The 22,220-nt window shown below is 39.0% G+C and overlaps 2 protein-coding genes across 2 annotated transcripts in view; both read right to left on the bottom strand.

Moving 5' to 3' along the window:
- The window catches only part of nphp4 (nephronophthisis 4), a 251,289-nt gene that overhangs the window by 130,305 nt on the left and 98,764 nt on the right, over positions 1-22,220 (bottom strand). The window contains exons 7-8 of the mRNA XM_034087463.1: positions 16,030-16,202; positions 11,678-11,813 (exon numbers count right to left, since the gene is read on the bottom strand). Coding sequence (XP_033943354.1) covers positions 11,678-11,813; positions 16,030-16,202 — 309 coding nt within the window. The remainder of the gene's footprint in view (positions 1-11,677; positions 11,814-16,029; positions 16,203-22,220) is intronic.
- LOC117449671 (girdin-like) lies at positions 18,216-19,816 on the bottom strand. The gene is made up of 2 exons (XM_034087464.2): positions 18,480-19,816; positions 18,216-18,374 (listed from the first exon to the last, which is right to left on the bottom strand). Exon 1 carries the CDS (start codon positions 19,724-19,726, stop codon positions 18,569-18,571), a length of 1,158 nt encoding a protein of 385 aa, XP_033943355.1. The 5' UTR covers positions 19,727-19,816; the 3' UTR covers positions 18,216-18,374; positions 18,480-18,568.

Here is a 22,220-nt window from a genome sequence, read left to right as displayed (position 1 = left end):
TCAGCTGCAGCTTTCTAATATATTTTTTAGTGAGACCTGTGAAGACACCATTGCAGTAGTCCAGTCTACTGAAGATAAAAGCATGGACAAGTTTTTCCAAATCCTGCTGTGACATTAGTCTTTTAATCCTAGATATGTTCTTTAGGTGATAGTAGGCTGATTTAGTAACTGTTTTAATGTGACGGTTGAAACTCAGGTCAGAGTCCATGACTACACCTAGATTTCTGGCTTTATCTGTTCTTTTGAACATTGCAGGCTGAAGCTCACCCCTAACTTTTATACGTTCTGCCTTGGCTCCAAAAACCATTACCTCAGTTTTATCTTTGTTTAATTGGAGAAAGTTCTGACACATCCAGTCATTGATTTGTTCAATGCACTTACTCAGTGTTTGAATTGGAGCATAGTCTCCTGGTGAAATTGTTACGTAAATATGTGTGTCATCTGCATAGCTATGGTAACTTATTTTGTTGTTTTTCATTATCTGAGCCAGTGGTAGCATGTAGACGTTAAAGAGAAGAGGCCCCAAGATGGAGCCTTGAGGTACCCCACATGTCATATTTGTCAACTCAGATGTGTATTTACCTATAGAAACAAAGTTGTTTCTGTCCTTTAAGTAGGATTCAAAACAATTTAGAACTGTTTCCGAAAGTCCCACCCAGTTTTCCAGTCGGTCTAGTAATATGCTGTGGTCAACAGTGTCAAACGCAGCACTGAGATCTAATAATACTAACACTGAAGTTCTGCCACTGTCTGTGTTTAAGTGGATGTCATTAAAGACCTTTACAAGAGCAGTCTCAGTGCTGTGGTTTGGACGAAAGCCTGACTGGAACACATCAAAACAGTCATTTAAATGCAAGAAATTACTCAACTGTTGAAAAACAACTTTTTCAATGATTTTACCTAGAAATGGAAGGTTTGATATGGGCCTGTAATTGTTCATTACTGAAGCATCTAGATTATTCTTTTTTAAGAGCGGTTTAATGACGGCAGTTTTCAGGGCCTGTGGACAAATACCTGAGTGAAGAGATTTGTTTACTATATGAAGTAGATCTGAGGCCATGCAAGGCAAAACATCTTTGAAAAATCCTGTTGGAATAATATCAAGGCAGCAGGAGGAGGACTTCAGAAGTTGTATAATGTCCTCTAAGTTTTTATCATTAATCTGATGGAATTGTGTCATGGTGTTTGACTTGATGTTAAGTGGACAACATATTTGCTGTACCTGATGCAGAGGCACTGACTGCTTGTCTGATTTTCTGAATGTTGTCAGTGAAGAAGGAGGCAAAATCATTGCACGCCCTGGTGGATAGAAATTCAGAGGATACTGACACTGGGGGGTTAGTTAGTCTGTCGACGGTAGCAAACAAGGCATGTGCGTTGTTTTTGTTTTTGGTAACGATGTCAGAGAAGAACGATTGTTGTGCGTTTTTCAATTCCAAATTATAAAGGCCAAGTCTCTCTTTATAGATTTCAAAGTGAACCTGGAGATTTGTTTTTCGCCACCTGCGTTCCGCTTTTCGACATTCTCTTTTTTCTGTTTTCACGGTCATGGCCTTTCTCCATGGAGATATTTTCTTGCCAGACACTTCCTTTACCTTAGTTGGAGCAATGGCATCTATAACATTTTAAATTTTTGAATTAAAATGATCTACTAGGTCATTTACTGAGATGTTAGCAGGGGAAAGTGTGGAAGAAAAATTCTGAGTAAACATTTCCCTAGTATTTTCAGTTAAATATTGCTTTGTGGTTATCTCTTTTTGAACATTTTTGTGAACAGAAATAGAGCTCTCAAAGAAAACACAGGAATGGTCAGAGAGTGCAACATCAGTCACCACAACCTTAGAGATATTCAGACCCTTGGAGATAATTAATCCAGAGTGTGCCTCTTGTTGTGCGCGGGCTCCGTCACATGCTGAGTCAGTCCATAGTTATCAAGAACACAAAACAGTTCTTTAGCCCCTCTGTCCTGGGGGTTGTCAACATGGATGTTAAAATCACCAACAATGACTAGACGGTCAAAGTCAATACACACTATAGACAGCAGTTCGGTAAAATCATCAAAAAAGCTCTATAGATATTTAGGAACAGAGCTCGAGAGGAGCATTTCAGCTGCATTTCTGGATGCTACAAAATCAGATGCTGTTGGTACCTGTACATGTGGTTAAATATGTAAATTGTAATCCCTGTACATTTTGCTGTATGATGTCCTTTTGTTGTTCTGTTGTTTATGTTTTTATGTCTTCTTGTGGAACCTACTGCTGCAGGTTTGAAAAAGAGATCATTGATCTCAATGGGATTTTACCTGGATAAATAAAGGTTTTGAATTGAATTGAACATGTTATCCGTTGCGAACCTAGCCAAAGTACTGAATAACCAACATCGCTGCCTTGATAATTGGTGTCCCCCATCCATTCCTCAGAGGTGAACAATGAGAGTATTGCCATATTGCAATCTCAATAGAACAGAATATCCCCCACCTACTCAATCAAAACTTCACCCTACTTCCCTCTGGCTGAAGTACAGAACAGTGCAATGCAGAAGGGTTAACTTTTGGAAAAGACGTATCCTTGCAGTCAAATCTGCCTTGAACCAAAGGCCTCACTAAATAGGAGTATGTACTGAAGTCTAAATTAAAGAAAAATAAAACTCTGCACCGTTAAGATTCAATGTTGTAATTCCTCACTTAGGTTTGAGGATAACTCTGGGCTAGTCAAGGCAATGCAAATTGTATATTTCATTTCTATGTCCAAAACAGTCTGGCGTGACAGCGCAGTGATGTGCTTGATTTCAGATGGTGCATTGCATGCATCACGTCCCTGTTGATTTAAATGCTTTTCAGCCCTGATACAGTTTATTATCACATGCCTGACCTTGATGATTTATAGTAGTAGCAGGATATTTTCCACTCGTGGAAAACCCTCTGTCCAGTCACACATCCAAATATGTGAAAATGTATTAAAATGTCCTCATGAGTTCAGTATCCACTGTACTCATCAGTCTCAGTTATTTGGAAATTATTTTTCTGCCACCCCTCTGACAGCTGACAGATGTTATTCAGTTTGGAGCTTTAAATCAAACCCCGGACAGAAAATAGGACAACATTCACAAATGCTGCCCAATGTGTTCTGTAGGCGACCACCACAGCAAACATATTTGGCTTACTGAGGGATGTGTTTTCTTTGAGCTGGAACGTTGCTTTATAGAGCATACGAGAAACGGGCTAGTTGCCAAATTCTGTTCTGCGTCTGCATATATCTGGATGAGGGCTCAGTAAAGGGCGAAACTGTGAGTATGTTTAAAGGTCACGCATTAATGGTTACACTTTCTCAGACGCTAAGTAATCGAGAGTGCCACTCACAAAGCCCAGTCAGGGTCAAAGGTGACACAACATGAAAACACAACGCTGGTGACACATTCATTACTGGTTGCGGCTCTGGCCCAGTTACTCAAACGGAGAACCCGTTTCAGTACGTGAAACAAATTACAACTGTCAACATCCTTCCTCACAAGTTTGCTGTGGTGTTACAGATCGCTCGAGAGGGCTGCAAATTACTGTTCCGAGGATATGATTTGCGTCTGACAGTGACTAAGAAGCGTAACGGTGGTTAGTTAGAGGATGAAACCAAGTATCTCCTCTATGCATGCCCCTCCATTCCCCTTTGTCTCTCTGTCCATCTGCTTTGCTTCAGTCTTACTGACGCTGTGACCTACGAGCAGTCAGTCATTCTCCGTGTCAGTGTTTTTGGATGACTGCAGCTGTCACGCCTCCCGACAAATAGTTTCCTGGCAAAAGGACAAAGCCGTGTGGGCCAACAGTGCCTTGTGCTTCCACTTGGATCGGCTCCACCATTAGTGATGAGCTACTACTCGTCAGGGGAAGAAGGCGGAGACAATGAGCCCCGTCGTCTTGTATTAAGTCCTATGTTGTATTGTTAAATTGATAAGCAGTTGAAACGGTGGTCGAAGTGAAGTTGTGATAGGCAGGAGCAGTCCGGACACGCCTTGGATGAAGTTACGGTGGGGCCAAATTGGTGCTGACAGACCACAATTAGGGGAGCTGTCGTCGCCACGCATCAGTTGTCAGTGACCCGGGTATTCTCGGTAAGTAAATTATGTAGTGTCGATGGCATCCACTTACACTCCTGAATGGATAACTGAATGCATGATGTACTATGATGGACACCATTTTCTTACACTTCAAATGGATGACTATGTCAAGGAATTGAAAAGAGATGAAAAGGGTTAAAACTTGCTTGACTTTTATGAAAGAGGGATCATTTTGCTATAGTTGGTAAAAATCGACTTATTTTCGATTCTTTTGGCTAAAAAAAATTCCAATGTATACCTTTTGACCAAGGATTGTTTTACCTTGACATGATAACTGATGTTTTTGTATAGGAGGTTCACACCGCAGTACTTTTCCCACTTTAGTTCATCAGAACTCTTTAGTTCTCATGAACTAAGTACAGATCGCGTTCACACCGGAATAAGTCCCTGGGGGAGGATTAGGCAAATGAAGCCGCTGACGTCACTTCTTCTTCTTCTGCTTTGGGCTTACTGGCAGGCCGCAAACAACTTCACGGCGTATACTGCCACCCAAAGTCCCCGACCGGAAGTCCCCGGAGTTAGGGACTGGCTTCTACTGAAGCCTTCCGAGTAAATTGCCAGAACGCGACACCTCCTCATCACTCCACCGCTCCCATGTTTTCTTTTGTGTTGCCATAAGTTAGTCTCTCTGCGTTTCTGCGCTGGGCTAATGCTAATAATGCTAATGCAAGGATAATAAAATGGCGGCTTCACAAAACTTTTTGGGAGTTTTACGGGGCGTGGTTTGCATTCCGCCCAGCCAATCAGACATAGGAAACCTTTTCTCCCACGAAAGTACCTGCTCTCTAGCAGGGACGGAAAACTGACGGAAAAGGGGGTAAAAAGGTTCTCATTAACTAATTTAAGTTCCGGCTCTTTTTGGTGTGAACGCGACATTTCGGAACTATATCGGAACTAAAGTGGGAAAAGTACTGCGGTGTGAACGCGCCTATTGTCTCTATTCAAGCATGGTATCTGACATCAAATTTGAATGGCCTTTATTTTTCTCCATCTGTTCAATGACTAAGAAATGCATACAACTCTAAGTTGAATCTCAATCTCTGTCCAAGTACAAAGACTTACATATGCATATAGATTATTTTCATCAGATATATAAAGCTATGCATGAAGGTCATTACCCTTACGTTTACATTTTTGTGGAACTGAGCACACATTTATAAATGTGTTTCCCACTTTTTACATCTGATTTCTTTGCCCTTTGGGTCCAAATCAAAGTTGTGTCAAGTGTATCGTAGCATTTGTTAAAACTCTTTAATGGATAGACTAAACTATCAGTATGAGTACAAGTAAAAATGTAATAATACATTATTATATCCAAATAATGCCCTATTTCACAACACTAATCAATAGCTTACTTAAACAAGCAATTACAGTAATATTATGGTAGGAGATGCAGAGGAGGAAGGCTACTATCATGTTAATATTTAGGGGCAATAAAATCACTGAGAATAGCAGTGAGCGGATCATCTAATTGAGATGCTCAAACATACCTTCACCCGGCCTTTTTGTTTCTTGTTCAGTTTTTTTCTTCAATAGGCGCCAGAGCGATGTGGCAAAGTGTGGCTCGAGTGGACATGGGAGCACAGAGTTCCCGTGTGTGAAGCCCATCAAGACACAAGCACAAAGAGGAATTCTGGGCAATACAATGGAGCCCTTGATGAGAAGGAGGCAGGGGAGGAAATACCGCAAAATAATAGCAAGAAGACAGTATGGCCATTTGTTTAAAATAAAAAGTTGAATCTTCAAAGTTCGTTGACCCCAGACACCCTTTTGGAACAGCCTATCAGTCAAATTCCCAGTCCCCTCTCCTCTCCCAAGCCTCCCTAATTTAAATGGTTATCTCCATCGCTCTGACTGCTGCTGAGGAGCATGAAAGAAGTCTGCTCAAAAGCTCAGAGAGAAGAAGGTATGCAGCATGGAGAGACAAGACAGAAAGAGCATCCCAATAATAACTAAAATCAAATGAGGGCACAGCATGGTTTTCTTTCTTTATCACCAAAGGCAACAAGGGCACTTTTGTAAAAGGAGGATGCTTTGTTTGTCTATCGAGAAAACTGACTTTTCAACACAGCGAGGATGAAACATGTAGGCAGTCTAAGAGAGCGAGTGATTGCCTCTGGATTGCAGCGGTTGTGTTTTAGAAGAGAGGGGATTTCAACAAAATTGTCTTTCTCGGTTTACCCACCTTAAATGTTCCCCTCAAAATACATCAAACAACATAATTCTATTTAATCAGAGGAAAGAACAACAGTGACGCAGAATGCATGTTCCTGCCCTCCAACCATCCAAACACAGGCTGGTAGCAGAGGATGCAGCCTCAAGTTGCACGACCCAGCACCATCTAGTGGCCATGTATACAGAGGCAGATCAACATGGGAAATAATAGAAAACCGGTTTAGTAGTGCATTGTAAGGCACTCTCAATCAGAACGTCAACGTGTCACTCATGGGTGAATAGACACATACACAATAAGAAAGTGTTTCAGGCATTCTTTTGCCCACTGCCTACATAAAAATCTACAATATATTATGTATGTTTTGTTACTGTATAACTATTATATTGGCATATTACTCGATAATATATTTTTTTATCCTTTGATTGTATTCATCCTTTTTTTGTTATTTGGTTTCAGATCCCACTTTAACTTTTTTGCAATGCTTCAACCTGTGGTACACTTCAATGTTATTTAATATATTAAACTTACGAATTAAAGGCTAAACAGAGTCTTCTATAAACTTAAAACACTAATTATAAGACTTTACATTTCCGAAGAAATGTCTGATTTATTTCTATTATCTTTTATTTCATTGTGTATTCTACTTTATCATTTATCATTAGAACTTTTATTGTTTTAAATACAATTACATTGTGTAAATACAGGCACAAATGGTTATTTTCTCAGGCAAATACACTACTGGTTTAAGTCTAACTTATAACCTTACATTAGTGTACAAAAGACAAATTAACCACGTTTATGTAAACTAGCCTAAAGGATATTGTACTGTCCACTCCTATAGTTTACTCCATAATAGTTGTATCTGTATAATTGTACCTATTTTGCTCTGTTAAAACAATTATGTAAGCGTATATGATCTATTTTATTGTCACCCTATCGTCATTATCTTATCTTATAAATGTAGCCCGCATTTGATATAATTATCTAAAATTCAATTTTTCCACAAAAGAATCCAGCCGTACAAAACAAGGCAAGATATGCACTGCTGGTTACAGCCACATTCAAAAATATTGACATGTTATTTTTGACTGAATGGCCTCAAAGGTCAAAGACCATAGCAACTTTATTGATTTCTGCAGGTTTAAATACTGTTACAGTTCCACAAGGGCTTGAAGGGTCTCACAAGGGGTTGTGGTGACAATCAGACATGAACCTTCACATGTATGGTTCACTAGTGGAGTCAGGATCTATGAAGTGTTGACAGTGTTCAGCTGCCTGCCCTGAAGGCACACTTCAGCTCAACACAGCTATAACACTTCACATGTCTGACAGCTGTGACACAATGCAGGGATGTGTACACTTTCCCATCACACGCGTCATGGTAGCCGAAGATACAGATACCTGAGTTTTAGCACTTTGCTTCAGGAGGCATTTTGCACCAAACCCTAATCAGTAAACACCTAGGACCGATCCGGTTCTGGATTAACACTTACAAACAACATATGCACACATCACCACACAAATACACACACACTCCACTCCCACACACAGACAGAAATCACTCTCCACCTGCTATATATCTCTCACCTCATCAAACATGCATGCCAGAGAAGGCGAAGGTGGTGAGTGTGGTAGGAGATTTTTTTTTTCTTTCACCCACACAGGCGTTTTTGCCTTGCTATTCTGGGATGATGTAGACAGAAATCAGTTTGATGGATCAGGATTGTTAGAATTTCCAAACTCAAGTGAACTTTTTCTCATTTTAAGTAAAGAGAAATGTATCGCATTTGGAGAGTGAATGTGTACAGCACACATTTCATGGGAATCTGCCTGTTGGTTTGAGAGATATCGTGTGTGCAAAGTTTATATTGATTGATTTATATTTACCTAGTGAGCTTATGTTTTTGGTTCCTGTTAGTTTGGCAGGATTACTCAAAAACCACACAAACTATGTTTATGAAACTTTGTGGAAGGGTGTAGAATGAATCATGGAAGAGCCCATTTAATTGTTGAGCTAATTCGAATGATCATATACAAATGAGCAGGGGTTTTTCTAGAAAAACATAGCATGAGGGCAATACTGTGGCACTGATCTTGTATATAAGATATATCAATTATTGCGAGAACATGACACCCGTAAACAATGTGACGTAGGAGCTCGGTAAAAACAAAGCTGTCTATGCCGTCTGGCAGTCTAATTGACACAATGTTCATATTTTTGGAGTAATTATACAGCTTTTGACGAACAGCAATATTGTTTTCTGGCATCACTTTAACATTTTACTCGCACCCTCAAAATTGAAATAACTTTAAATGCAGTGTTTAAACGCTATGAGCAATCAAATACAAGTGAAACACATACTCTTGAATGTCATAATGTTTTCAAATGACAACTTAAAGCTCATACTGTAAAATTGTGAAGAATGACTTCCAAACAATTGAAATAGGATCATCCAAGGAGCAAGTAAATGAAACATTGGCCTGATTGGACACTAGCTAGTAACCAAAAAAAGTTCATAGGGTTAAGTGTCAGAAATAGAAAGAGTTTGAACTTTGATGAGCACGAATGCACACTGGATTTAATGACAATCTGCGAGTTACACGTTGATATTTTGTGAGTACCAGTGTAAACTATGACTCAGTAGGGGCAACAAAAAACAAAAACATGAGGCATCATCCTCTGGAGAACATGAACCTCTTCAGTAAATTAAATTCAAAACATGGCCATCCACTTACACTCCTGAATGGATAACTGAATGCATGATGTACTATGATGGACACCATTTTCTTACACATGGCCAAAAGTTGACGAGATAAGATCTAAAACAAGAAGTTGGAATGATGGACCAACAGCAAGGACCAATTTCTAGCACTTAAAAAAGGGACTGTCCAATAGATTGGAAAAGGGATGACTGCTTTGCCTAGTCTATATAACTTTGCCGACCAACAAGCACACAGCCAGCTTTCTACAATGTATGGACAGGTGTGCAAGGATGTGACGATGGACAACGTGCTGAAGTTTCACCACGAAGACCTTTAATCCTTCTTCTGTCTTTTTCCATGTGTTAACTCCTGAGCTGCATCGATCGCCTCCATTTTAAAAGCAAATGACGGCTATCAGAAAAGAGATGGCAGAGTGCAACTGAATTGTGAAGGTTCTGAACAATGTCGGAGACACATTTGTTCTGTTGAATGGAACTGAATGAATCATATCTCCTTTCTGTGGCCTAATGAATGTTGTGCAACCGTGTTCCTGTTGAGCATATATCAACCTTGAGACCACATCACTCGTTGGGCTAAAACTGTGTATTATCAAAGTGAATTTCCAAACCAACAACTAAAATAAATGCTGTCAATGAAGAACGCAGTCATTTCATTGTAGGACTTGCTGGCAGTTCTGGGATGGCCATGTCAGTTGGTCAGTCAGACTTTGGTGATCCCTTGACATTTAATCTTGTGCCATGAGCAGGTTGACATTAAGGTTCTTTTCTTGAAATGTTTTGACAACTGTTATATTGCAGACATAAGTGTTCTCTTCAGGATATATTGGTGCACCCTTGCTACCCTAAATCATCCAAGATATATTAACCAAATAAATGCTTAACCAAACGTATTTCCATCAACCTGAGCTGCTTAAAGAGTTGCTACAGTAGCATACTTGTACAATGGTTGTTTTTTTGTGAATTTATTCTTAAAGACAAAAACTATCATAATAATATGATAATCACACAAAAATAGTACGTTTTTGTGAGGGAATTAAACCAACACACCCCAATGAGGTCTTACTTCAAGAAAATAGATGTGTAGGAGGATGTTGGCAAAACTATTTGAAGCAATTTGAATATTTCTCTAAAAAACTTGTATATAGGCAGTGTTTACTGCTTTACAGATAGCAGGAATAGTGTTGCTAAGTCGAGACATTGATATAATCTTTGTGATCATTCCTAGAACAGTCAAGCTAAGTTACATTAACAAACTGCCTACAACAGATGGTTAGCTAATGGTAACGTATATTGTGTTATGTTTCATATTCTGGATAAAGCTCTTCTTTAGACTGTTTTTGTACCTAAACAAAATCCATTATCCACCCCTAACTACTATCCATTATATGTCAACAAGTCTATAGTGGAATAATCACTGTCATCTTTGCTAAAAACAAAACAAAAAAAGGACAATGTCCATTACAACAGACACTAATGGGCTGTCAAGTGGTTGCAGAGTAAGAATGGGTGATTTAATACATAAATGCAAATGTCCCATGGTGCTCCTATGACTGAGTGGCTTTTTCTTCTGCTTTTAATTGGTGATTCAGTGACCCCTGATTGTGTAAAAAGTGTAACACGCAGTAACACAATGGGAGCCCAGCCTTGGCATGCGTTAAGTGTTGAAGGCTCACCCACGCACATAATTACCGCAGTCTTTCTGAGGTTTTCCATGCCATGAGCGGCTGTTAAGTGGTGCGGCTTGAATTTGGAAATGACTTCCCCGGGTGTGTTGACTGTGTCGCTCTGTACCAGGTTCCAGCTACTGGTCATTGCAATTAATATGGACATGGGGAGGCATGACAGGAAAACATATTAGGAATATCACAAAATTAACATTTTATATGGAGACAGACTATTTCTTTTTTATGTGGAATTTTATTTTGGTGTTCAAACATCTCACGAGCTGGTTTCTCCATCCTTACCTACCCTACCTTTAAAGGTAGGTTACCTTTAAAGGTAGGGTAGGTAAGTTTGAGAAACCAGCTCGAGATCGCTAGAATTTGAAAATACACAACCGGAGAAAATCTGCCACTTCCATAGAGCCCCTCCTCCAACACACACGAATGCGCACATGACCAATGAGGGCACGAGATACATTTGTGCACAGATGGAAGGCTGACAGGCAGGTAGGCCATCCAGTTATTTTAGCCGGGCCGGCTCAGATAATTGGTCATGCAGGTTTTACAGAGCTACGGCTTCCACAGATGAAATTTTTTTATGGATTTTTTGTCAAAGCACTTAAGATATTCATTGCTATCGGGATGTTAAGAGCATTCCATGGAATATAACAAAAAGTGTATCTCGAGCCGGTTTCTCAAACGTACATACCCTACCTTTAAGTAAATATAAATAATTGTATTTCACATTTTTACATTTGTCAATGGCTAGAAATGGATGGAGTGCAGCAAGGATAAAAAAAGGTATTGAGAGAACAAAGGTAGGATAAAGAGAAGAAAGTAGGGGGTTTGTCCATTAGAGTGAAAACCTGTTTAAGTCAAGTGAAGAAGTCATTCTGTGTTCCTGTCATTTCAAAAAGCGGAGGATATTAGGCTAGGACTTCAAGATTTAGATTCAGTATTAACTTCTGTTATACTTAAGGAGAACTTGTGTGTTTTTGCATCTCTCTTACCATTGTCTCTCGGCCAATTGGAGCAGAGAAGACGAACTCCAGCTGGAAGACAATTGCGAGAGCTTGATGATGTGTCAGTTTGAGCTCCAAGCTGCTGCGAAGGCCCAGCATCTGAGGGGGGGGTGATGTTGTAGAGCTGAGGAGAGAGCACACACACATTGGGTGTGCTTAAGAGGGAGAGACGCAAGGAAATAAGCTATTACAGGACACACATAAAGATTATTCACAACCCATGTGCTTTAAAGTCATTACTATGAGCAAAGGATGATGCTTTATCCCTTTATTTCTTTTAATACAGTTTTTGTTTTTGTTAAAAAGGAAGTAAATCAATGTGTTGGAGGATTTACACTCGCTTGCAGAATGTTCCCTGGCAAGCATTGGCCTCCTGTGTGAGCAGTGGAACAGCTCTCTTGGTATTCGTCATTCACAGTTTGCATACACCATAGGTCGGAGCATACTGTGGAGCGCCGGCGTGTCACGAGGTGGGGCCGAGCGCCTTTTCTTTTTACCGCTTCATGGACTCTCCAGAGAATGGTACAAGCAAGCACATCAGATGTATTTATTTTCTCTCTTTTCTTGCTGTCTGGAAGCACCAGGCATAGCGGAAGCAGGACCGACTGTCAGCTTTCAAAGGCAGCACGCAAAAAAATAAGCCAATCGTCATAATTGTTGGCTACACTGTTGTTTTCATATAAACACTTTGTTTTTTAGGGAAACACAAAAGGGCAGAACATACAGTATAATGTCTGCAGTTAGTTTGATGACAATTATTGTTATTTGTATAAAACAGTAATTAGGTGCAGATTGTTGGAAAGTATGTGATTGTGTTGATTATGTTTCCCCGAGTATATTCCCATGCTTGTAAGACACCCATACAAGCAGCTACGTAATCAGCCTGCGTCTCGTCTGAAGTAGCAAATACAATACATTTTGATTCCGATACACTGGAAAAAAGGCAATCATAGGTTTGTCTGTATGTAATCTGTTGATTTTACAACTTTTTCTTTGGACATTTTGACTTTATTTAATAGTCTGCCTTTCCTTCAACTCAATTTCCATCTGCGTAATTATTTCCTGTAACTGAGCAATATATCCCAACTAATCATACGAAGGGAAATAGCTATAATAAACTACCCTATGTTAACTGAAAAATGTGGAAGAATATAAAAAAAACACAAACTGTATGCATTGTGGCGTGCAATAGATGGCAGGTTTGTCACATCAGTATGCCTTATATCCATTTGATATTTCAACATTTCCTCATACAACGGTTCTTATGTTGTCTTACGAACATTCATTTTGTAATTTATTTTGTGCATAAGGATATCCGCAATCAGTGCACCTGCACAAACACAGTGCAGAATCTGTTAAGGCAAGAAAAATTGCTTGGTTAGGTTTAGGAAAAAAGTCAGGGTTAGAAAAAACGATGGACGTTGCGTTACTTAGTTATGGAAGTAACGCTACGTCAAATTCTGGTTCAACACACAACACTAACAGTGGTCTTCTGTAAAAAGTGTTTGTCCCCACCCATCCGTCTCTAACTACTCCGCATGCAGACTGTATTGCTCTTTATACTCCGTCACCTGTCCTAACTCATGATTAATAGGTTACATGTGAACTGATTACATGGGATATATGAACTATAGTGCATTACTTAATGTACGTATAAACACAAACATTGTATGATAATAGCCTGGGTATTTTGCAGACAGTACCTTCACTACAAGCATATTTGTTTGCATCCTTTCCCGCAAACACCAATAAAGAAAGACACATTCTTTAGATTATGAAAATTGGAAAGACAATTTGTTTCTTAATATTGAAGGTCATGCACATGTTTAGGTTCATTTTGTGGTTCTACTCTGACATGTCTCCATGCTTTAATGTTCAAAAAGCTCTTTATTTGTATCATACTGCCTGTGCTGCAGCACCTCTGTTCCCTCTCTGTCTGAAATCAAGAGTCTAGACTGTTTTGATTGGTTAACTGGCTGGCTCTGTTGTGTTGGCCAATCACTTAGAGATCCCTCCCGCACCCGCCTTATCTTAGAAACTTCTTCTGGAGAGGGATTAGAGCCTTGGAAGACCATTTACATGCACTAAAACCTATATAACAAACTACAGGGAAGGGAAACCCCCCAACCCCAAAAGCATAATAAAGCCTCTTTAACTAACTTGTTTTTTTTTCCTAACAAGAGCTCAGAGTTTGCACCTTTTGTCAAAGCTTTCCACAATAAAACATTCTGAACCTAATGAATTTGAAAATAAAGCTTGCATCATGGCTGCACTTTAACGGTTTATTGTGACATTTTGTATTCTAGTTTTTGTAGGATTTTGCATATTGTCTGTGGAAAGAAAGGCAATAGGGTAGATCTGTTGTGACAGGATTTGCACACCTTCTCTTCATATCATGACACACCTGCACAATGTCACTGAAATAGACACAAAACCTTTTTTTATTTTTTTTACCCGAAGCAGTTCTGCACAATGGCTCATTGATGCGCCTTGACAGCTCATTAATTGAAACTGCTGGCAGTTGTTTACTTGTGGCGGTCAAAGGTTCATTCGCTCTCAATATTTATGTTAGAAAACACTTCCAGTGATTTAACGGGGTGCGATGTGATATTTGTGACAGATGTTGTACCTAAAGCCCAGTTGGTTACAAAAGTATCTGAAGGCAACTGGCTATTTTACAGTTGTTATAACCCTACACTGGTGTTATTGAGTGTTTCTCATCTCTGGATTTAAAATTAGATTAAGGTACTCTACAGGGTGGGGTGCAGGTTTACCTCTCTGTGTGTTGACATGCCAAAACCATTCAATCCTGGTGTTTTACTGCTGATCTAACGTGGACGCTGGTGACCTTACATCAGCACATCTACTTTGACAAGGTTAGCATTGAGTGTCATGGTGTGTCAATAAAACTCAGGGGCAGGGGCAGCAGGAGCCGTATCTCCTTGATTGGTTATGAAGTACTTGCACGTATTGGAATGTACTGCACGGCAGTTTTATGAAGGTGGAAGCCTGTGTGGCATGGAATAGTGTGTAAATAATGAGGCTGGGGTCAGGTCAGGACATGCAGGGCCTTATCAGGTAAACAGTATTTGTTGTTTAGGCAAGGTCAATGGACTAATTAAAAAGCCACATAGAAAAAATAAACATTACTCTTCATTTGTTTGATAAGAAAATATCTAAACAAATGATTGTGTGTTGACCTGCATCATTGAAGGTGCAAAAAAGGTTTTTTTTTTTTTATATTCTCTATAATAAACATATTATTGCGTTGACTTTGGATTTGATGGACAGATAATCTTTGACCTTTGAAGCAACTAATAAAGTGTGTAAACACATGCTTTTTTAGTAGTGGCTCGGACAGTTTTTATAGAAAACTATACAGATATTAAACTTTATCACCTTAATATGTACAGACTGTTGTAACCTTACTAATAAAAGAGAGGTCAAATCTGAGCCCTCAGTATCATCTGGCCCCAGTAGTTAGGGCATCTGTATTGGTGACCAAAAAAGTCTAATTTGTACATCGTACATGGCAGTAGAGGATTATTGCCAACATAAGAAAAGATAAGTAATTTTCTGCCAACCTATTGTAGGGCATTTCTGAAAATCATTTGCTACTTATAACTATATTGTCTCCTACATTATCTATTTTTAAGATTGTTAATCAACAAACTTCTAGCAAAGGTTTAACATGTCTAACTAAGGTGTTGGTCTAACTTGTGAACAGCAACAGTACTTTGTACCCGACTGTAGGTTTGCATGCACCAGTCTTGAGTCTCAATGGAAGTGTGGCAGAATGGAAGCAGCTAAAAACAGAATGGGTTTGGAAATGTTGAAGTTTCGTGCAGTTTGCTTTAGTCACTATCAAAGGACAACTGTTTCACATCGATCAACCAGCCACCAGCAAAACTGAAGTGAGCTTTTCATCTTCTCGTATGACAAATAAATGGCACGAGTATGTTTGATAACTGATCTGGAACGTCTCCACTTGATAAGAAAAGTAGAAAGTGAAAGACGAAATATAAACTGTAGATCTAAAATATAAGGGTATAAAGCAATTGGAACCCCCAAAAAGAACTGCAATTTTCTCGTTTTTTCAGACATCTCCCATCCTATGTCATACACAACTGAAGTTCATTCCAAACTACCTAGCTTTTTCAGAAATACATTTTTTGCTGATTTTACAGGATAAATCACGTGCCTATCAGCAAAAGGAAGCGTGCCAGGAGAGGCTGATGAAATGCTTTAAATAAGATGATCAGTCTGAGAACAGAATAAAGCGCCTCTCTTATAGCCGGTAGTAACATCTCCACTGTAAGACATGTATTTCCTCTGCTCACCTGTCCTTCACCAGGCTGCTCTGTTTGGAGCTGGTGTCTGATCGGCTTCTGGCTAGGGGCTCCAGCACCACCACTTGGGACTTGTCCAAGAAACACCAGCCATTGTGGACCCCGACATGGAGCCTCCTTTCCTGGATGACAACCGCCCTCAGTGTACCCTCTGGACCCTGTTTCTGAAAATCAGTGAGCAGAAGATCAGAGTTACTAAACAAAAAGATAATTCAGCACATAAATCCTAATTTGTGTATTTTTGATTGTTGTGTGGCTTTTGTGATTCTCAAGATGTTCTAATATCTTTGAGATAATCAGTCTATAACACCTCAGCTCTGGGAAAGAGAGAACTTCCTGCTTCATAGTTTCTTAAATGTACCCCTTTAAATAATCCTGAAAATTGACCAGATTGTACTCACACTACATCACTGCATTTACATTTTTATTTAAAAGATAGAGCATCCAATGTTAGTACATGTTTTGTTTTAGTAGGAGAATGGCCTATATATATTTTTCGAACTTATACTGTATATTTTCTAGGGCTGTCAGTCGATTAAAATATTTAATCGCGATTAATCACATGTCCATAGTTAATCTCGATTAATCGCAAATTAATCGCACATTTTGTATCTGTTCTAAATGTACCTTAGAGGAATATTTTTCAAGTTTTTAATACTCTTATCAACATATGAGTGGACAAATATGCTTTATACAATTTTTGTTTATTATCATTGGAACAATGACAAATATTCTCCTGAATATTTTCAATACAACAACCTGGAACCTCTCTCTCTTCACTCTCTCCCAACTCTGTCTACTTCTGAGCACTGAGCCAGTTGCTCAAACAGACAAGCCTGTTTACAGTGGTCGGCGAAATGCTGCTCCTCTGTCTTCATAACAGTCAAAGCATGAGACTGAAGTTCCCACTGTGGGTCAAAATAATGCACTGTGATGTGCAGTCGACACGTTGGATGCGGTCCAAATTATCTAACGCAGCCCCTCGTCATGGACGCGGGAAGGGGGTGTGCTGAGGGGGCTGCAGCAGCCCCAACTGCGAGACTCCACTAAAAGCCGCACCCACAAATGCGGCGCACCTACAGTGTAAGCCGCTGCGAGGCTCCACTAGCAGTCCCCCCCCAGCGCGCCACAGTTTCTCCGCTGCGAGGCTCCAGTAGCACTCCCCTCCCTGATTTTATATTTTAAAATGTCTTGAAAATAAGCAAGAATGACAAATGATTGCGCATTTCGGTTTAGATCGTAAAGGACAGGACATGAGGAATATCTGTTGTATTAATGACTTTCTACACCATATATTTGTTTGCTTGCTTAACATATAAGCTACTGTACATAAACTAAATATCGAAAAATCTAATAAAAATAGTGTTATGAACAATAAGGATGCATTAAACACAACATATTGATTTGAAACATGATTTTATATATTTAAAAATGATTGTATTGCTTATGCTAAGAACAAATTGTCTGCTTTACGAAGATTTTCTGGCCCATAACTGAGTCAAGTAATGCGACTGGACAGTGACAGTGACAATGGTAAACAAACTTAAATAATGAATTATTTAATGCCTAAAATTATATTTTATGTGCAGTATGGTATTATATGCCAATAAGAGATAAGATAGACTTATTATCTTTTTATTTATTTTCAGAAAATTATTTTTAGAAGAAATGATCAGAGAAGAGACATGAAGTTTGAAGATTATAAAACATGATTTGGTATGTTTTTTCTACTTTTTAAACAACATGTTTTTAAAGCTCGGTTGGATGCTACAAAATTAGATGCTGTTTGTACCTGTACATATGGTTAGATATGTAAATTGTAATCCCTGTACATTTTGCTGTATGATGTCCTTTTGTTGTTCTGTTGTTTATGTTTTTATGTCTTCTTGTGGAACCTACTGCTGCAGGTCTCCCTTGAAAAAGAGATCATTGATCTCAATGGGATTTTACCTGGATAAATAAAGGTTTTGAATTGAATTGAATTTGACACTGCATGATTCAAGAGAGACAAACCGACAGAGACTCAATATACGTACATAAAATAAATTATGATTCATGCATTTGCTGAAAATTGAAGTTACCCCTAATGTCATGGCAAGAGATGTTTGTTACAGCCCGGCTCATAGACTGCATCAAATATGGGAGACCAGGCAAGTTAAAGTGTAAAAAAAAAGCATATTTATTTAAAATATAACAAAACTAAAGGACAGTAATGTGTGCATCAGTAAGTAAGCAGCGGTGTCCAACAGCAGAGTGAGATCGGGCAGTATGGGATGGTGCTGGCCTTTTATCTCCAGCCACCCAGGTGTGGCTCAACAGGTTGATGACTTGAACACCTGTAACACAAATTAGAGCCAGCAAGCAGAACGCAAACACAGAGACCCCTAGTGGAGTGGAGGGTTCGTAACAATTTTAATGTTTAGTTTTTTTTTTTAAATCACCTTATGAAATGTTGAATGTTGGAAAACCCGGCGCTCCTGAAGAAAACCTGGTACGCCAATGACACTTAATGAACTTCAGTCTGTGGCATTTATCTCTTGGCCTGCCGAGCTCTTTTCTCCTGAACTGTTTTCATTAGCTCAAGGAGGTCATCAAGAAGGGTGACATTCTCCCGATTCAAGCCCTTGTTTCTTTCCTGCAAGGAGTCGTACAGTCCCAGCATGTCCGTGACAGTTTTAATTTGGTCCTGGTGTTCTTGGACCTGGCGCTCGAGACCCCTGTTTGAAGCCTGAACCGCGGTGACTTTTTCCTGTAGGTGCTCTTCGGCAGTACACTTTTTCTGAAGGCCGTTCAGCCTTTTCCGCAGGGTGATGTTCTCGCTGGTAAGAGTTTTTCTCACAGCCTCCATGGTTGTATAACTCTTCTTCAACTCCCCCTGAGATGTGAGCTTGCCCTGGAAAAGCTGGATGTTTTCACTCAGTTTTCTATGCTCTCTCTCCAAGCCGTCTCTCCGATGACCCGCCATGATGTATTTCTGCTGCCAGTCAGCTTCACGAACAAGTTTCTCCTGGGCCTCAGCAAGTGTTTTTTTCATGGTGTCATTATCACGCCTTTGGGCTTTGTTGGATGCATTCAAGGTCTCATACTTCACCTTAATGATTTGCTTATTTTCAAGGTCTCGGGAGAACTCCCCTTTCTTTTGTTGCAAGAACTGATTTTGTTGGGAAATCAACTCCTTTTCTGCCATCGCAATGTTGTATGACGTCTGCAGATCCTCTAAACGCAGAAGCCTCTGTGCAAGCTCAAAGATATGCATTTGCAAGATGTCAGTTTGGCTTCCCTCGTTTATTGACGCATTCATTGCGTCCATCTCATTCTGCACTATGCTTTCATTTTCAAGCTTCTTGCAGAGATCCATAACTTCCTGCAGCAGAGCCTCGTTCTGCTGGCAAACCGTCTGATTCTCTGCCTTTGCCAGCTGGTAAAGTTCCTTGATTACCTGAAGGTGATTGTGCCTTTCATTGAGACACTTAAGTTCTTTCTCAAGGGCAACATTTTCCTTGATGGTTCCCTCTTTTTCCCTTTTCATTGCAATGAGTATTTCCTCTGTTGCAGTATAGCTGTGGATTGCTAAATGCGCCTCCTTAATCTGGGCTTGGAGCTCTCTCTGCCCAGAAAGTGCAGCTTGATGCTCAGCTTTGATAACATCAATGCTACCCTGATTTTGCAGGTCAATGTCGGAGGTCATGTTTTAAGATGACTACATAGGATAGATAGGATAATGTGTTAGCAACTGCTAATTTGTGTTTTGCTTTAAAACACAAACTGGACTTCGCTATAGGCTTCCGAATTTGAATGATGTCATACAGCAACCAAATTATTAGATGTTGCCATGGCACAAATTAAGATGCATTATCGGTAACTATGCTAAGGCAAACCTGACAACAAGATGGCTGACTTCTACTCTATTTAACTCAATAGAGATCTATGTAGAAGACTCTATAGCGAGGTCCCGCAAAATGATGTTTGCTGAGGAACTGTTCATAAAAAATACCAAAAATACTACATAATATTAACTTGAGTGTATTTTCTCAAATTAATATATAAAAGTATGTTGTGGTCGCTTGTGTTGTGATGTCCTGCAAACAATAAACCTATTACTTTCACTCAACAACTCATGGATTGTTGCCCCTTTGCGTCTATTCAAAAGCAAAAAAAAATACTCCAATTGAAAATGCTTCTTAATAAACACTTTTTAGAGTGTGTAGAAATTCAATATAAATATTTTTGGTACAAAATATTGCAATAGTGCTGCTTTAACTTGAAAACAATGCATGATGGTAAAAAATTATTGATTGCTATTACGCAGAGACACTATTTCTGGTTGTTCTACATCAATTTAATTTTCCAAACATCCATTTCTGACAATCTGGTAAGAGTTACAGGGGGTTGAAATAACAATTCACACTATTCTGGGGTCCAATTCACATTTATGCCAAAGGGCTCTGCTACTTGATACAAACAAATGTAATTTGTTGGGACTTTGTGGGGTCTCTATGGCATTTTCAAACCTATAATACATTTTCTCTCGTCCAAATTAAAGGTATGCTGTTGATAATCTTGTTTGACTTTTTATTAGATTATTTTTACACAGATAAAACATGACTTCCAGCTCTCTGTGTCTTTTAACCTGTTAAGCCCCGAGTCTGTTTTCCAGGTCTCAGGCTCGAAAATGACATTCCCAGAACAAATTACTATAACTTCACTTGTAAAAAGGGGTAAATTAATAATATGTTTTCTCAAAGCAATGATACACCTGTGAGTTGGATGTAGAAAAGTTTGAATCAATATAGATTTTCTTTTACGTAAATGATATTGTCCGTCCAAAAATATGACTTATAGTTAAAACCACCCTTGAATGATGGGATAGGAGACTAAAAGCTTTAGAAATCCTAACCATAACATATAATAAGTACCCTGTATCAAGATTGATGCAAAACAAGTGACATTTGACCTTTTTAGAGAGGTTTAGTAAAAGAAAAACACTTCTGGGGTCATTTGGGTGGATTTTCCATATCTCCGACCCCCCTTGGTCGATTTTGATGATTGACATCTCTGTTTAACCGTCAGAGCCAATAGAATCGAGGGGAAGTTCATAAATACACCTACACGTTACCAAATAAGGAGTGAGAGTGATGCGTAGCCAGAATACCCAAAACAGGAAGCGTTCATACACTCTGGAAGCTATCATAGCAGCTAATATCAAAACTGGAATTATGGATTATCAGTAATCATTTCAAAAGTGACAGACACATTGGATTAACCTTCTATCGCGTTTTTCTCGTTGTAATGCCATTGAACACAACTTTTGATCCGAAACAGCAAAAGATAAGACATTTCTCCCGTGTTTGCTCTGTAAAGCTCCGTGTTGTGATGTCTGTGTCGCTCAGTGATGATACTAATACCTCTAGAATCTGTGGAATCTCATCTTGCTAGCTAATATCTTGTTTGTGCAGATCCGATAAGTAATAAAGTATTTATACCTAGAGTTCTGTGCCAAGTGTGTCAGCATTTTTGTTTTTGGGGCTTAACAGGTTAACCTCTTTCATTCTTTTCTTCTCTTTGGTGTTTTAACAAAGAAGAACTCAGCCATAATAAATCTAAAGTTTCGTGCTCTCCAAAAGTATAAAAAGTATATTCAAGTATTCCAAGATGTTTACTGAAAGAGGACATGTCATTTTTAGGCTACAGCTGATGTTAAATTGACCGGACTAATTGATAATGATTGATAATAATTCAATTATTTATTTATTTTGTCTGTTTTTCAACTTGTTTTTGTTTTGTAGGTTTTACTTTATTTAGTTGTTTTATCTTGAATGTATTTGTACTGTATCCTCTAAAATATTGAAAAAGAACATTGTCAAGAACAATGTTAGTTTGAGTGATAGAAGCGATGGATAAAACTATGCAAAAAAGAGTCAAGTTTACATGTAATAAATTGGAAATATACTTAAATAAAACAACTGAATGCCGGTCAACACAATTATTTAGGTTATGTCATTCCTGTATAATAACAAATGTTAAAAAACAAGTAAATGTATCAACAGGCGCTCGTGGAGACTGTGTAGCTGCTGCCACTAATAATGCAAAGCTGACTGACAACAGCTCGGTGATTGACTGTAAACTTCCTAACCCCAAAGAGCAAAGCCCCTTGCGTCCCACTCCTTCCCATTTGTTTCATT

Source organism: Pseudochaenichthys georgianus, chromosome 7 (assembly GCF_902827115.2).
Source record: "Pseudochaenichthys georgianus chromosome 7, fPseGeo1.2, whole genome shotgun sequence".
In the NCBI taxonomy this organism is placed as follows: domain Eukaryota; kingdom Metazoa; phylum Chordata; class Actinopteri; order Perciformes; family Channichthyidae; genus Pseudochaenichthys; species Pseudochaenichthys georgianus.
This window is presented reverse-complemented; position numbering and strand designations above follow the sequence as displayed.